Source organism: Rousettus aegyptiacus, unplaced genomic scaffold (assembly GCF_014176215.1).
Source record: "Rousettus aegyptiacus isolate mRouAeg1 unplaced genomic scaffold, mRouAeg1.p scaffold_m13_p_9, whole genome shotgun sequence".
Classification (NCBI taxonomy): Eukaryota; Metazoa; Chordata; class Mammalia; order Chiroptera; family Pteropodidae; genus Rousettus; species Rousettus aegyptiacus.
Window position 1 is genome coordinate 62,796,871 of NW_023416312.1, and position 16,847 is coordinate 62,813,717.

General features: G+C 35.6%; 1 protein-coding gene across 5 annotated transcripts in view; it reads right to left on the reverse strand.

Moving 5' to 3' along the window:
* Positions 1–1,822: 1,822 nt before the first annotated feature.
* Positions 1,823–16,847, reverse strand: part of PWWP3B (PWWP domain containing 3B) — a 29,292-nt gene continuing 14,267 nt past the window's right edge. For 3 of the 5 annotated variants that reach the window (XM_036227056.1, XM_016166759.2, XM_016166760.2), the window contains 4 exons: positions 8,847–8,980; positions 7,982–8,077; positions 6,558–6,632; positions 1,823–5,592 (listed from right to left, as the gene is read on the reverse strand). In XM_036227056.1, coding sequence (XP_036082949.1) covers positions 3,295–5,376 — 2,082 coding nt within the window. In that variant the 5' untranslated portion in view covers positions 5,377–5,592; positions 6,558–6,632; positions 7,982–8,077; positions 8,847–8,980 and the 3' untranslated portion in view covers positions 1,823–3,294. The remainder of the gene's footprint in view (positions 5,593–6,557; positions 6,633–7,981; positions 8,078–8,846; positions 8,981–16,847) is intronic. The other 2 variants (XM_016166762.2, XM_016166763.2) reach the window with 2 other exon arrangements.

Below are 16,847 nucleotides of genomic sequence, written 5' to 3' on the forward strand. Positions count from 1 at the left end.
GCTTCTCAAAAGTGTTCCTCCTCACCAACAGTGATTATAGTACTGTTTCTTCTGCCCTCCCAGGAAAAATAGTTTAGGTAAAAGTCCTCTTGTCTTATGCAATAAGTCATTTCTAATACCTTCACTCTATTTGATCACCTCACCTATTCCTCAATACTCTGGCAAGAAAGTCCCAGTGTCTTCATCTCATTAAATATACCACCCAAGCAGCACATTAAGGGAATTCCAGGTCATTGAACCCTGAGTCATAGGTGTGTGCTCCCATGTCAAGAAGGTCTCCCCTATATTCACTTATATTCTGCCCCTTTCCCTTGCTAATTTGACATCCTCAAAATCCATTCTAACATATATTATCCCAGTTCATGTCTGTACATATTAGTTAGTTATAATTAGTTATAATTGCTTCTGGATTTTCCTTCTAAACAGAAACTGTAATTTGCTTCTTGTGCTGTAATAACTTACCCTTGTCCTGAGTTGGAAGCAATGAAAAAAAATCAGTGCTGGATGTTGAGTAAGACAATGTCCTTTAAAGTAGCTGCTTTGGCTGAGGCTATTGCCTTGTCTTCAGGAACAAGGAGGCTGTTCTCCAATAGCAAGGGGTCAGGGGATTGCAGGCATTCAAGGTTCTCACACTTATCACTATTACATGTGTCAGAATTCTACTCCATTCTAAGAATACATATATTGATACAGAGACCCGTTAATATTGTAAACACAGTTTCCATGCCGCTCTGCCAAACTTACAATTAAAATTTGGACCTGATATTTGGCAGTCTGCCTTATGACTGAAAGAGATGAGGGTCTCCTTAATCCAATGGGTTAGGTTGGACACTCATATCAGATACATAAACCTAGATAAGAGATACAGATTAGAGCTCTCTTAGAGCCAGCCTCGACCACTCAGGCTGAAGAGTATCTCAGAATCCACACTGAGTTGGAAGCCAAAGTCATCCATTCCCATACTCCAATGCCAATTCATTCAAAGAGGAGAATAGATACATGTCTAAGATATATCTCCTTCACCTCAATATATGCCATAATATAAATGATCTTCCAGGAGGAATCAGGTGCCTTCCCTTTACCCTACACCAGACACCCAATAATCCCGGGGGAAGCCTGGGGCTCTGGTTTTCAAATACAGGAAGTTAGCCCATAAGGTTAATACATATTTTTTACTATTATGATAAAGTAGAAATGAAATTGTCATCTGGCTCAATTTAAACCTGACCCTGTCATTTGAGTCACCTTAAATCTGGCACCTTAAATTTTCAGAGCCTTGCTTACTTACTCTCCTGGCTAATAAATATATGAATGAAAGAATACATGAATGAGGTAGTAAAGAAAATATTAGAACCAAGAGACAGAAATGACTCTACTGAGAAGACTCACGTGGGTAATATATTGGGATCAGAGGCACACACTGTTATACAGTGTTTTCTCAGGGTATAATGTCCACATAAATGGGGTGATGGCCTGTTGTCAAATCCTCATCAGGATCATGAGAAAACTATCATGGACTGATATAAGTATGCACAAGGTATCTTGGTCTTTGTTGGGCAGGGTCCAGAGAAAGTTCTGTGAAATCTGAAGCTTATACAATTTAGAAGTCTTTCTTTTAAAACAATACAAATCAATAATGAAAGTATTTATTTAGAATGAGATAATGTATAACAAGCATTAAAATGATAACAAGCAAAAATTCCAAATTATATATATATATGTATATATATGTATATATGTGTGTGTGTATGTATATATAGACAGACAGAATACCAGTTACATAACTATACAATCTGAAGTATAATGAAGTAAACATACAAGGTAAAATATGTAATGGTTTTATTATAAATCAAAACATCAAACTTTTGCAAATTTTACATAAACATGTGGTCATGTGTGAACATATAACAAAAGCTAAGAGTAACAGTTGTCTTACTCCAAGAGTAAAAATGCAGACAGGTTCATGTTAAGCCTTTTAGCATTTATTTTTATGTCAAGTTTGTAAAATAAAGTAGCCCTTCTAACATTTATTTTCACTAAAGTCTTGTTTCAAATTAGATTTTAACTTTTAACTTTGTATTTTAAAATATATTTGGATAATTGTCATATTTGGCCAAATGGAGGCTTTTTCTATGACTCATTTCCAAATTCACAGATTCTGGTCCATCTACTCTATTATTTAGTAGTAGCCTGGAATGATTTACTGGTTGGCATTTATATTACTGGAACCAACTGTAACTATTCTACGAATAAGCCAGATAATATGGATTGCTTGGTTTGCAACAAATGACTATTTAGAAATACAAGATTCAAAACAAAGTGCTTGAATTTTCTACAGTTTATATCAAACTAGATGACCTCTTAAGCAGTCTGCCCCTTAATCAGTCTACTCCTACTCTAGAGTAGCCAAACTGTGAATACGATGACTCTAGCTGCCTTTCACATGTGGTCAGACGGCTATATTGATAAAATTACTGTTAGTTATGAAGACAGCCAAAAGCCTGTCTGTTTTAAGAAACCATTCAGCTATTGAATAATAGACACTCCCATAAATGGAATTTCAGGGAAGTGTACAATGAACAATCCTGTTCAAGGCTGCCAAAATTATTTTCTGCATGCTGAGATGTTATTCACACACATATAGACTGCATGCAGGTAATCCCCTTACTTTAGTTTTGAATTCCAGATTGTTTTCTTGCAAAAGCAATTACAGTTAGTTATAATATATAGCAAAGCATCTCCATCTTTGGTTCTATGTCTCAGAGATATTTTTTTCCAAAAATAAATAGGTATGGCAGGAAAAATAATTCAACTATCTTAAGAGAAGCCCAATATTTTATAAAAACTAAGCAAAAAATATATAATTGATGTTTCTTAGACTTTTTTTCTAACTATCTTGCTTAATATCTAATACCAGTGCAATTTTAATATGTAAATGATTGCGCACACTGTATTTAACTATACAGTATGGACACAAAAATGTCAAAAAAAATAGTACTTTCCCTTAAAATCATTTAGAAATTATTCATTCTAGAATTGTATGGGAAGGTAAAACTGCTGAAATATGTTAATAAAAGAAGTGTAACAAAAGGAAATGTTTATGTAGTAATATTCATGGATCATAGAGATCGCAAAAACAAAACAAAACAAAACAAACAAACAAAAAAAAAACAAAAAAAACCCACATTACCCAAAGTCTCCCATTTCTGAAAAATACATACATGTTAGAGATTCTTTTTTTTTAAAACTATTATCTATGAAAGCTCCCTGTTATGATTTAAACTCTCAGGAGATTTAACAATCTTCATTTGCTAATGGCATTCGTCTCTTTTCATATGTGATTTTTGCATCAAATAATTCTCTTTCCCTGTATCCTAGAGATGGTCCTTTTAGATACTTTTCTTCAGCTGCCTTGTAATCTAATCCATCAACACCAGAAATTGAACAAATGATTGCTTCTGGCAGAAGAACTTCCAAGATAAATTTAACTTTATCATTTCTTATCAGAGCCAGCATTCTTTCATCTATTTGATTGTAGATTTCTTGTAAATATTTCACCACCTCATCCAACTGATCTTCATCCTCTAAGTATGTTTCAATACAGGGAGTGAACTCCTTTGCGTTCAAAAATGATTTCAGCCACCTGGACCTTTTTGTGCCCTTTAAAATAGCAAGAAGATGGTTCTCTGTTCCTTTTTCATTCACAATGAAGTCCACCAGGTTCCTATTGGCTCGGTCCCGGGCAGCCTTCATTCGGTCAGGGAGAATTTTCTGGAAGGACATTTTCTTGGTCTTGGAAGTCATAGCCATTGGTTCCCTAGAATCTTCATTATGCAGTTTTGGAAATAAGTCCCTGAAGGTATCCTGTCTCATTGTTTTCCTAATTGGATAACTGATGTCAGCAGCATAATACTCAAAGAAAGAACCTGCAAAAGAACCACAACCTAATCTAACTCTGTAGTCACAAATCAGTGAGATGCACCAGTCAATACTTTCTTTGTAATCTTCCCTGGCTTTATCTACTAGTTCTTGTTTCTCTTTACAATCAAATTTCTTCAATCTTCTAAAAGGCACTCTAATGCCTCTCTTTTCAGGATTCATGCTTGACTCAACAAAAAGCACACTTGCTTTTTTGTCTTTTCGCCTGATGTTTTTAACAACTGCTGGCCAAAATGGATATTTTTGATATTTAAACCAGACTATCATTCCTATTTCAAATGAATGTGGCTCATAATGAAAAACTATGCGTGGAAGTTCTTCATCTTCTTCATCGTCATCTAATAAAGAAGCATCAACAGAATTTAGATGCATTGACTTGTCAGAAGCTTGAAGTTCTTCCCCAAGCTCCTCAAAATCCAATCTCTGAAGATTGCTTTCATTATTCACAAGAAGATGTGAATAATCCAGGATGCGGTTAGAGGCACTAAATGAAACCTGAGATTCCCATGAACAATGCCTGGAGAATGCTGAAGCATCGGTCTCTGATTCCATGGAGGGTTGATTCTGGCTGGTCTCTGAGCATGGATTTGAGGGACCCTCTCCAGGATCTTCAATATTCTCTGAGAAAGTAGAGTGTTCAGAGGAAATAGCCAGGGTCTCTGGGCAGATGTTCTCTGACTCCTCTTTCACAGCTTTGGGCACAATGAAAAAATCTGATGACCAAATTGGAGTGAATTTCTCATCTTTAACACATTCATCCTCCTCTTTGACTGTGGAATGCAAAAGCATAACTGTTGACATGTCAATCTTTTCCTTGCTCTCCTTTTCATCTTCTTCTGAAAGTGAAGGAAAAATTTGGTGCCAGCTGAAGTTTTGTGATGACTTTGTTTCCATTTCACTTGAAATAGTATTGATGGTTGTATGCACTTGTGATTTATCATTATATAGGGAATCATTACTCTCTGAAGATACTGACAGGGATGTTGGATTTTCACTGTTTTCAAGACACTTTGATATGTTTCCTTCCTTCTCCCGATACTTTTTATGAGGCGGTGAATCAGAAAGCTCTTGCGGTATATTTTGAGACAATGAAGTGGTCTCTTCTTCATCTGAACTGCTTGCTTGATTCAAATTTGTTCTCTCATTCAGAATATCAAGTGCCACTTTCAATGACCTTGCATAGGCTGTTTCCTCTCTAGGTGGAGCATCACCCTCTGACTGTGCTGCTAGTGAGGAGGCAATGGCTTCAATTTGGAATTTATTTAGGATCTTTGTTTCCGTGCTTTCCACTTTAATTTTTTCATCTAGTGAGAGTATTTGAACTTCTAGAGAAAATGTCTTTTTTCTCTTACTGTTTGATGAAGTCTCAGATCTGGACAAAACTTTTGCTGGCCATAACTGGTCTTTCCAATTGCATAGGACGTACTCAGCATCCATTGTGATTTAGATTTGTGTGCTAAAAGGTTATGATCAGAGACAGGTGTCTGGCTATACTCGGCACTGTTGAGACAGTTCCTACCAAAAACAACACTCTTACAAAAGGCTCCTTTGTCTTAGGACTACAAAATGTTTACAGCTTGAGTGTTCTGTGCTCCAGCAGAATTGCCCAAAGATGCTTGAGGCTGTTGTTTAAATGGGACAATATAGAAGATGCTGAAATAAGGGAAAGAAAAAGATGAAAAGTATCAGCAAATAAAGTTATTTTGCTAAAGTAGAAGGTAATCAATTTCAAATAGAGAAGAGATAAAATAAAGAATAATGCTTAATGGAGCATGAGATGAAGAGGAAAATGCAGCATTAATGTAAGGGGAGATAAGAACTGGAGAAGTGGTTTATAATACCTCAGATTCAATAATTTATCCTTATTTATTGCACATGATTATTAAGAAGTAAATCTGTGTACATGCTGGCAGAGGTGGAAAAGGTTGTAGTGGGTCAGGGACTCTATGTTATCAGATACTGTGGGACATTTGTTTCCCTAGTGTTATACCTAAGACAGTGGAGCTCTAAACATGGCATGTATCACAATCATCTAGAGGTTCTGATAACATTAGATTTCTAGGCCCTAACCTGAGAGTTTTATTCAGAAGGTCTAGATAGGACCCAACATCTTGTATTTCTAAGTTCTCAAGTGATTCTAATGCAAATTTTCCAAGAGCTCCTTGAGAAGCACCGTTCTAGCAGAACACACAGCTTTATAAGTTTTAAGCTATAAATGCTTTCCTGTTCATCCAAAGCAGGCATATAAAGAAAACACAGTATGTATCTCCTAGACCCAGACAAAAACACAATGATCTTGTTAAGAACATGAGCTTAGAAGGCAGTGATTCAGAATGGTTGCTATGTTTACTCACCGGAAAAGATAGTTATCAAGATTTGAGAGCCAGGTGACTGGCTAAGACCTAGGTAGAAATCTGAAGAGCTTCTGTCCCCAAACTAGAAGCTATGCCTCTTAATTACAGAATGAATTATACCTCATCTTTTCAGCCTAACATGGTTGAAATGTCTCTTTTAATTTAAAATGCTATGGCTGTAGAACAGGAAGAAAAATAAATTGTACCTTAGGTCCTCAACAAATTTTTAATGTGAAATGTTTTGTGAAGTGGAAAGAGCCTTACCCAGTATCACATGAATTGTGAAGTATCTGGTCCTGTGATCTAGTTGTCCTGATTCTCACTCCAAAAGGAGAAAGGCTGCCCAAAAGAAGACAGAAATTCAAAATAATGAAATAGGAAAATATACAGAAACTTCCTTACTTAAACGTTAGAAGGCATGTCATTCTTAAATACAGTATGTAAAATCTCATCTGTGATGTACATACCATGTTCATTTTCATTCTTGTTCTTATTATTTTAAATTCTCTCTGTGATACAGTTATGCTACTTGGTTCATGCTGAAATCACCTTTCTGATTTGAAGAGTGTGAGGGAGCCACAGGAGAAAAGGGAAGTAAAAGTGCCTTGCGTTTTCTATGAGCCACGCTGTAGATTTTATTTGAATCCTCACATCAATCACTGTGTAGATTTTTCCTTCTTTACACATATAATCTTTTCATTGGAATTTTAATAATACTCTACATGCTGTCTCACAGTCCACTAAAACAAAAATATGTTTCATTACTTCGTTTACTATTTTCATAAAAATGGTTGCTTGAAGAAAATTTAAGAAACTTGGCAAGCGCCACCTTGTGCCCAGAATCAGAACTGCAGTTTCCCCAGGTGGTACAGGCAGGGCCTCAATCACCACCATAAGATCCTTTTTATGAGTGACGGGTAGGAGCTACATTTGGGCAGTCAAAAGCCTTCCCAGGCTTCTAGAATTTTCTGTTCTAAGCTCAAGGGTTTAGTCAATGTTTCTGATTATAAAAACATCCTGAAGCATATTAAAAATTGAAAAGATGCAGAAAGATATACACAAAATAAAGTACAACTCTATACAAATAATCACTATATTTTCTATATTCACAGAATAATTTTGTGTATAAATGCATATCATTTCAAGCCAACATCAGATCTCAATTAAAAGTATAGTTTGAACATCATTCTACATAAATATTCTATATGTTTTTATGAATTACTTCAAATGTAGTTTTTTCTCAAATTTGCAACATTTTATCTCAGTATTTCCCTGATGATGTGAAACAATAAATACATATTAATATTTTAAACAGAGAGCAGTAAAGCTAGCTCTTTCTCTCCAACTATACAAATGATCTTGTTAATAGTATGGTAGATATGTTTTCTCAGATTTGTTGCATGAATTGTAGTAGCATACATGTTTTAATAAGATACATATTTATTTTTAAGTGAGATCGTATGATAAATGCTATACTATAATTTGCTGTTTCACTGTACAATACTTATCAGACCTTTCAAATCACTACATGTACAGGTTCCTGTTTCTATTTTCCAAATACATAATATTCCATCGTATGGTTATAGCATACTATATATTTTAAGAACTGCTTACAGAAGTAAACCAAATCCTTTCTCTGCCTCTCTTAAAATATATAGAAAAATGATTTTTGCTGACCATAGCCTTACCTGTAGTCTGAAAGAATGAGTTGCAAAGATACATGCAGGGCTATAGCCAACACAGCAACTAGGTTACACACTTGATCAGGTCCAGGAAAATGTCTACTATGGGTAAAAAACAAAGAGAGTGAGGTGTTTGCATGTGTCTGCATGTCTATGAATGCTTATGGGTTTGAAATAAAATGAGTATGTTGTTTCAGCTTCATTTTTCTTTCATGATTATAAAAATGATCATGGGGAAATCTACCCTAAAGATGCTGAAGTAGGCTAAAAAGTAATATACTAGTGATCTGACCTGTCAGAAATACTAACCTGGGAGCTTACTTTCTGTGAGATTTTTTTTTCTAGTCACACACATATATGTATGAGGAAATGTTTTCACTCAACTACATATGTATTCCCCTTTCCATGCTCATACACAGGTGACACTTAGTTTTCTATGTGTCAGTCAATTCAAAAGTATTCTCCCCCATGCTGTCAAATATTTTTATTCATCATTTCCCGTGTAAATTAATAAATTCTTAAAAATTTGAATAGTAACGGAATTTCGGTAATATAAACATGAAATCTCGAGTCAATAAATTAGCATGAACAGCCATGCTGCACTGAAATCTTAATATAGAGACTGTAATCTGACCACTCCTTCTTCCACTGTAGACTTTTAAAGCATTGGGATATAAATAAATAAATAAATAAACAAACAAACAGACTGAATAAGTAAGTAAATAAATAAAACCTCTAAAGGATTCTATCAAAATACCAGCAATTCTCTCAAAACCATACACTCTGTCACCGCTCTACGACCACCACTTCTATTTTTCTTATCTTTACTCTAAGGCACTGAGAAAACAAGTAGCTTTAAGACAGCCATTACCTTGATGCTTCTTGTCAGCTGCAGCCTCTTCAAATGCACCCCCTCCCCCAAGGCTGGCTTGGCTCAGCTCCCTTCCAAGCTTCTCAGAGAATGCTCCGCCCTCTTCCTGTGATGGGGAAGACAGAAGGCCCTCCCTGAATTAGAGGAGGGAGAATTGCCAAATTAAACAGCTGAAGTGTTAAAGGGTAGAAATGTTCCTTTTTAAGGAACTTTCAAGTGAAATGGCAACAAGTGTCTGTTTAATTTTCATTCAAACCCTTAGAGGTAGGTGTGGCTTCTTGATAAGTGGAAGTGAACAAACAAAATGCAAACAGACTCACAGAAAACAAAGTGGTGATTACCAGAGGGGAGGAGGTTGGGGGGCAGGGTGAAAAAGGTGAAGGGATGAAGAAGTACAAATCAGCAGCTACAAAACAGTCACAGGGATGTGCAGTACTGCATAGGGAGTATTGGAATATAGTCAACAATATTGTAATGGCTATGTATACTGCCAGATGGGTACTAGACTAATCAGGGGGATTACTTCATAAATTATATAAATGCCTAATGATTGTGCTGTATACTTCAACTAATTAAAAAAGGTGGTAGCAAATCACTGTATTAAAAAATAGAAATCTAATTTAAAATATTTCTTACATGCTTTTTCCTTGCCTTATCTGGCACCTTACATCTGCAGGCAAATTTAAAACCCAGCTAGTCAAGCTCCATTAAAATAGCTCACGAAGGGTCTTGTTTGGGATTACACTAAAACCATACATTATTCTATGGAAAATGACTTCTTTATATATATTTTTTTCTGTTTCCAGGACATAGTATAGCTTTCCTTTTATTCAGGGAAGTTTTAGAAATTTCTTCATAAACATAGACGTTTCTAACTAAAGGCTGAAAATCACTGGTTTGCCAGTAAAGTACACATTTCAAATACGCTCATCGATAATTGGCAATTCCTTATTATATTTTATTATGTTTTGTTAGTATTTTTTGCTCATGCATTTCAATGTAGGTAAAATTAATTTTTAAAATGTCCATGTCTTTGTTTATATGTTTGATAAATTTTGCAAATTTTGTTCATTAAAATTCCCCCATGTTAAATTTAAACTTAGATTTCTGATTTAACTTAGCCAATTTTAAATATCGTTATTGATCATTTTGAGAATGAAGATATTTGGGGATGAAAGTGCCTGTGTATCATATACTATGTAATATATATGTATGTATTTTTAAATCCACCTTTATATAAGCATTACTATTGCAACAATAAATACAAATAGATTAATGAACATTATTTTCTAGGCCAGTGTATCAGTAAGGGCTCTAATAATTATATATAATGGTTTGTGCTATAAACTACCCCTAAATCTCAGAAGTTCAACCACAAAGTTTATTTTGCTGATCTAAAAATTCAATGTAGGTCATCAAGTGGTCAGAAAGGGGGTGGGTTTTTTGTTCCAAGCAGTCATTAAGGGACTCAAATTTCTTCCTGCTTATGTCTCTACCATCTTCTTTGGCCTTGAAGGCCTTGAAGGTCTACACTGCATTCTTTGCACCTGGCTAACAATCGTATAAAGAGGGGAGTTGGAAAATCCAGTGGAAGGTTTTAGGGGCCAGGTCTGAGAAATTTCACTGCTGGTCACAGTCAATTAGCTAAAACTGCCATAGGGGCCGGGAAGGTAGTCTCCCTATGACCTAGGAGGAAAATGAAACAGGGCTTTGTGAACATGTAGCATTCTCTCTGCCACAGGAAGTTTTCCCTTTCGATCTTTTATAAATTTGTAATGTTTAATGCTTCTTTACAAACATGTACCATACTTATGACTAAGACAGAAACTTCTAGTTGCCCATCCTAAATCTACTCTTTGCATTCTTTCTCATTTGCAGACCCCAGTTGCATTCAGGGTGGCAGTGTAAATTTTTAAAATAATATGTTTCCCAGACTCCCTTACTGTAAGCCGTGGCCATGTGATAGGATTTCTTGCCAAAGAATATAAGTAGAAATGGTTGCATATTCCAGAGAAGGTACCTCTAAAGGGGTGAATAGCCAATTTGAGCTTTTTTTTCTTTCACTTGCCCTCTTTCTTTTGCTTCCCCCTTAGATTTTGACCAGATAGAATTCAGACAGCCATTCTGGACCAAGAAGTGACATAGAAAAGAATGTAACTCACTAGGGATGGAAGTACCTGAACTTCTGAATAATAGGGATACCTCATTCCAATCACTTTAACATAGTGAAAGTACAAATTTTATCTTACCTAAGTCACTGTGACTTCTAATCTCTCTTCTAGTACAAAATAGTTAATCTTAAAATCACCAACAAAAATAATAATATTTTTATACAATTAATCTTTTCAAAGCTTTCAAATTATTATTATATAAAGAGGATTATCGGGCCAGTGTAAATAAGTTTTTATTTAAATGAAGAGATGTATTCAATTATATACTTTATAATGTAATATTTCTCATTCTGTCTTCTCATTTCACATGTTTGGAAAGTAACAAATGCACATAAAGTATAGTCATTACATTAAAACTACATTTCTTGTAATTATTTATTTTCTATATTGCATATTAATCAGAAAATGCTACACTACCTTACCATTTTCCAAAAAAATGCTAAGGAAAAGATTAATTCTTTTCATATATTTTACTATTTTGTAGAAGGAAGAGGAGAAGATAACCAATAATAAATGCCACTAGTGCTACTATTATTATAATGAAGATAAATAATAATTACAGATACAGTAACATCTACTAGATATAAAAGTTTTCTATATACCGGGCACTGTTACCAGTACTTCAAATATTATCTCACTTAAAACTCAGATGGTTACTTTATGGAGAAGAGTCCCCATGACTGACTCATTCTGCATAACAACAGTAATATTATTAATAATAAATAATATAAAGGTAGAAGCCAAAAGTTGTTCCTTACTGTGTGTCAAGACATTCTGCCAAGTGCTCTGTATGCACCATCTCCCTTGATTCTCAAAAAATTTTGTTAGGTAGGTATTTAAATATTCTCATTTTGTAGATAAGGCTTTAGAGAGGTTAATGCACTTCTACAAGGATATCAAGAGACTATTTAGCACATAGGATTTGAATGCAGGTATTTGATTCCAGAGTTCATGATCTTAATCAATCACTAAGACACACTGTTTCTACCTCGCTGTAAATGATACATGGACCAGTGGAACAGAATCAAGATTCCAGAAGTAAACCCATATTTCCTTTAGAGGAAGGAAAGCCTCTTCAATAAATGGTGCTTGGAAAACTGGAAAGCCACCTGCAAAAATGAAACTAGACTCCTGTCTATCACTGCACACCAAAATTAACTCAAAATGTATTAAGGACCAGAATATAAGACCTGAAACGATACAACGTATAGAAAAAAAAAACATAGGAATTAAACTCAAGGACCTTGGACTTAAAGAGAATTTTATGAATTTGATCTCAAAGGTAAAGAAAGTAAAATAAAAATAAATGACTGGGACTACATCAAACTAAAAAGGTTTTGCACAGCAAAAGAAACCATCAACAAAGTAAAGAGACAACCATCCAAATGGGAAAGTATATTTGCAAGCAACATTTCTGATAAGGGCCTAATATCCAAAATATACAAAGAACTCATACAACTCAATAACAACAAAAATACAAACGATCCAATCAAAAAACGGGCAGAGGACCTGAACAGACACTTCTCCCTAGACGACATATACAAAGGCCAACAAATATATGAAATGATGCTCAACATCACTAGCTATTAGGGAAATGCAAACCAAAACCACAATGAGATACTACCTCACACCTATCAGAATAGCTATAATCAACAGGAAAGGTAATAGCAAATGTTGGTGAGGATACAGAGAAAAAGGAACCCTCATACACTGCTGGTGGGACTGCAAGTTGGTACAGCCACTATGGAAAATAGTATGGAAGTTCCTCAAAAAAACTAAGAATTGATCTACCATATGATCCAGTAATCCCTCTACTGGGTATTTACCCCAAAGACTTGAAAATCCATTTCCAAAAATATATTTGCACACCAATGTTCATAGCAGCATTATTTATGGTGGCCAGGAAATGGAAGCAATGGAAGTGTCCTAAGATAGTTGATTGTCTAAAGAAGCTGTAGTACATTTATACAATAGAATATAACTCAACCATAAGAAGAGATGAAATACTGCCATTTGTGACAACATGGGTGGATCTTGAGATAATCATACTAAGATAAATAAGCCAGACAGAAAAAAATGAAATCACACAATATCACTTATATGTGGGCTATAAACCTAATGAACAAATGAACAGGACAAACAGAGACTCATGGACATGGACAATAGACTAGTGGTTACCAGAGGGTAGAGGGAGGGTGGAGGGGTAAAGGGGGTCAAATATGTGTTGGCAGAAAGAAATCTAACTATGAAAGGTGAACACACAGTATAAATATATATATATATATATATATATATATATATATGCCTTACTGTTAAAATGTACAGCTAAAACTTATCAGATTAAATTAACCAATGTCACCATAAAAAATAAATAAGTTAATTAATTAAAATAAAGAAAAGAAGAATGCTCTATAAATGTGTGCTGGATAAATGGATGAATTAATTAATTTGAAAGAGTTATGTATTTGGAGTCACACGAACTTACAGAATTCTATACCTGGTCCTATACCTGGTTCTAAATTTAATTTAATATAGACTTACAATAGGAGAGGATTACACAAGGGAGTGGGTCACCTAGGGTCACCTAGGATGTGCCCACCACAATACATGTGATCCCATTCACATGACATTCTCTAAAAGAGAAAAGTTTAGTGATGGTGATATGGTCAGTGGCTGCCAAGGGTTACAGGTAAGAGGAGGGTGGGACTATATAATAGAACAGGAAGTTGTGGGGGTGATAGAACTCTTCTGTATTCTGACTGTGGTAGTGCTGACATGAATCTATACATGCATAAAATTCAAAGAAGTATATGCAGAAAAAGTCCTGTATTAAGTATACTTTAAAGTATGATTCTAATGGATAAAAAATAAAAACTTAAATGGAAAAAATTAATAAACATTATATAAAAATAAACTCTTTAAAAGTATGCTGTAGAAACCATTTGCTTCTTCCTAAAGCATATTTAAAAACCAAAAAACAAAAACAAAAATAATACCCATACATAATTAGCTTCAGTTCCACTTTTACTTAGGATATAAAAAGCCATTAAAGAATATCACCCATAACTTAACAGTAATAAAAATCTAGATTCCAAAGGATAATCAACACCTTAAAAGAAGGACGTATGCACTGTTTCACCTTTGGCAAAGTATAGAGACAGAGAGGTGGCTGTCGGCAAGCAGGTAAAAAAAATATCAGCTGAAATTTAATGAATTCTTAAATTCTTAATTGGCTTCTGTGTTAGTAGTTTGAAATATCTGGCATCTCAGGCACTAAAACACTCACTGCAAGTTATTTTTTTACAGTCCTTAACCAGAAGCACACAAACATGACTAAGGACAAAGCAGGAGACCCAAAAAGCCCATTTCAATGACTCAGGTATGCAGAAAGCAATCAGGCGTTGCTGGTGGACTTACACGCAGCCCTATACACTATTCTGGATCCAGGTAAAACAAAACAAGACAAAACATATTTTTCTGGGGAAGAGGTAGAAACAAAATCTATCTGCCCTTTAGGAGGAGCAGGAAGCCCTAGGGCCCAGGATCCTACAGCAATAAAAAGCAGTGGTCGCTACTGATAAGGTAGGGGCAAGAATATATCTCTCATCAAAGACCAATCCCAGATACAAATCAGAGGTTAGCTGTCTTTCCCAGAGAAAAAAAAATACTGAGAAAAATGTGCAACCCTAAAGGTCCAGTTGCACAAGTCGTCTTAAGTGTAAGGCTGGAGAGGACAACAGAGAGTGCTCCCTGACTCACCACGAGCCTAGCATCTAATCACAGGAGCCTAATGCTGTGGAAGAGGCAAGTGCATAAAGAGAGACCCCTCTCCAGAGGCACAAGTGTGAACGAACTGCTGAAAATTTAGAGTAGAGAAAAAATCCTTTGGCACTCTAGACTCCACTCTAAGCAGAGCAATGTATGTTACGCGAGTCAGATGAAAATGAAGTGAGAAAAGGAGGACACAATCTCCAACATATTTTGATACCAGCATCATCCTGATACCAAAACTAGGGGAAAAAACCATAACATGTAAGAAAACTATAAATCAATGTCTCTCATAAACAAAGAAAGATCCAATGATATAAACATAAAAATGATACAGAAAATTATACAGAATAACAGAAAATAAAATGATAGAGTAAAATACAATGATATAGAAAAAAAATAATATATCATGACCAAATGAAATTTATCCTGGGAATTTAAGAATGGTTGTACATTTGAAAATCAATTCAACTATCAACAGATTAAAGACGAAAAAAGTAAAGGTCAACTCACTTAAGGCAGAAAAAGTATTTGACATAATTCCACAAACATTTATGATAAATCATTCAGCAAACAAGGAATTAAATGGATCTTTCTCAGGCTGATCATGGGCATCTACGAAGAAAACTAAAGTTAACATTATACTTAATAGTGAAACACGGAATGCTTTTCCCCTAAAGTTAGGAAATATTTCAAAGATATCTGCTCTTACCACTTCCATTCAATATTAGAGATCCTAGCCAATACAAAAATGGCTGAAAAATAAATTAAAGGCATACAGATTGAAAAGGAAGAAATAAGCTGTCTTTCTTTGCAGACATCATGGTGATTGATGTAGAAAATCCCAATGAATTTACCAAAAAAAAGCTACTAAATCTAATAAGTTTATTAATATCATCAGATATAAGGTTAACATAAAGCAATTCGTTTCTATACAATAAAACTTGGAAGCTGAAGTTTTAAAAAGAACCATTAATAAAATGAAAAACAGGAAATACAAAGGGAGAACAAATATAACAAGTATGTGCAGAATATGTATGTTAAAGACTTCAAAACACTGATGGGAGAAGTTAAAGAACTAAATAAATGGAGAAATATACCATGTTCATTGACTGAAAGATGAACTATTTATTTTTAGGATATAACTTCTCCGGAAAGATACCTATAAAATCATTAAAATCTCAATCAAAATCCCAGTAGACTTTTTGTAGAAACTGAGAGGATATCTTTAAAAAGCAAAGGAACCAGAAGAGCCAAACCACTTTTGAGGAGGAAATACAAAGTTGTAAGACTCATGCTGATCTCAAGACTACAGTAATCAAGACAATGTATTATCGGCGTAAGATAGACATATAAATACTATACAAATAGACCAGCAAATTACAGTTGATAGATTATTTTCAAGAAGGCGTTTTAATAAACTGTTCTATTATCTGTCTGTGCCATCCAATCTTGACATCCCTGGTCCACCGGGGGGCCTGAGTCTCCCATTTTCCAGCTCCATTTCTTACAGGCACCACCCTGCCCCCACTCACATTAGCATTCTGACAGCTCCACTGTTTTTCCTCAGGCAGATACCAGAACCCATTCAATTCCACTAAGTTTTATTAAGCGCCCGCTGTGTGCAAAGCTCCGGAATTCTGTGTTGGGCTCGAGAACCGTCAATACGGTTCCCTTTCAGAGGGCAGAGACCTGGGGCCTGGTCTCTGCCCTCTGAAAGAGGATGCCAGCCTATTCCAGGCCTGCCTTCCCTCAAGCTCCTAACTGTGACTTCCGCTAGACCAAGAAGCCTCTCACAGTCTTAGCTTAGCCACCGATCTACCTAGAAAAGGCCTCGGCTCTGGCACAGACCCACAGGAAGGATCATAGCCACTAGTAACCTGGTGCCGAGCGGGGGCTGGGTGAGGAGGCCCTACCCACTGGGCCCTCTGCTCAGACCGGAGGTGACTCTCCAGCCCGCGTTCCCCACGCCGTGAGGGTCCTAGACCGGAGCAAGGGTTACTTCCCTATTCCTCGGAGAGCACTGCAAGCCTGGCGCGCTCACCAGAGGTCATTGTACTTA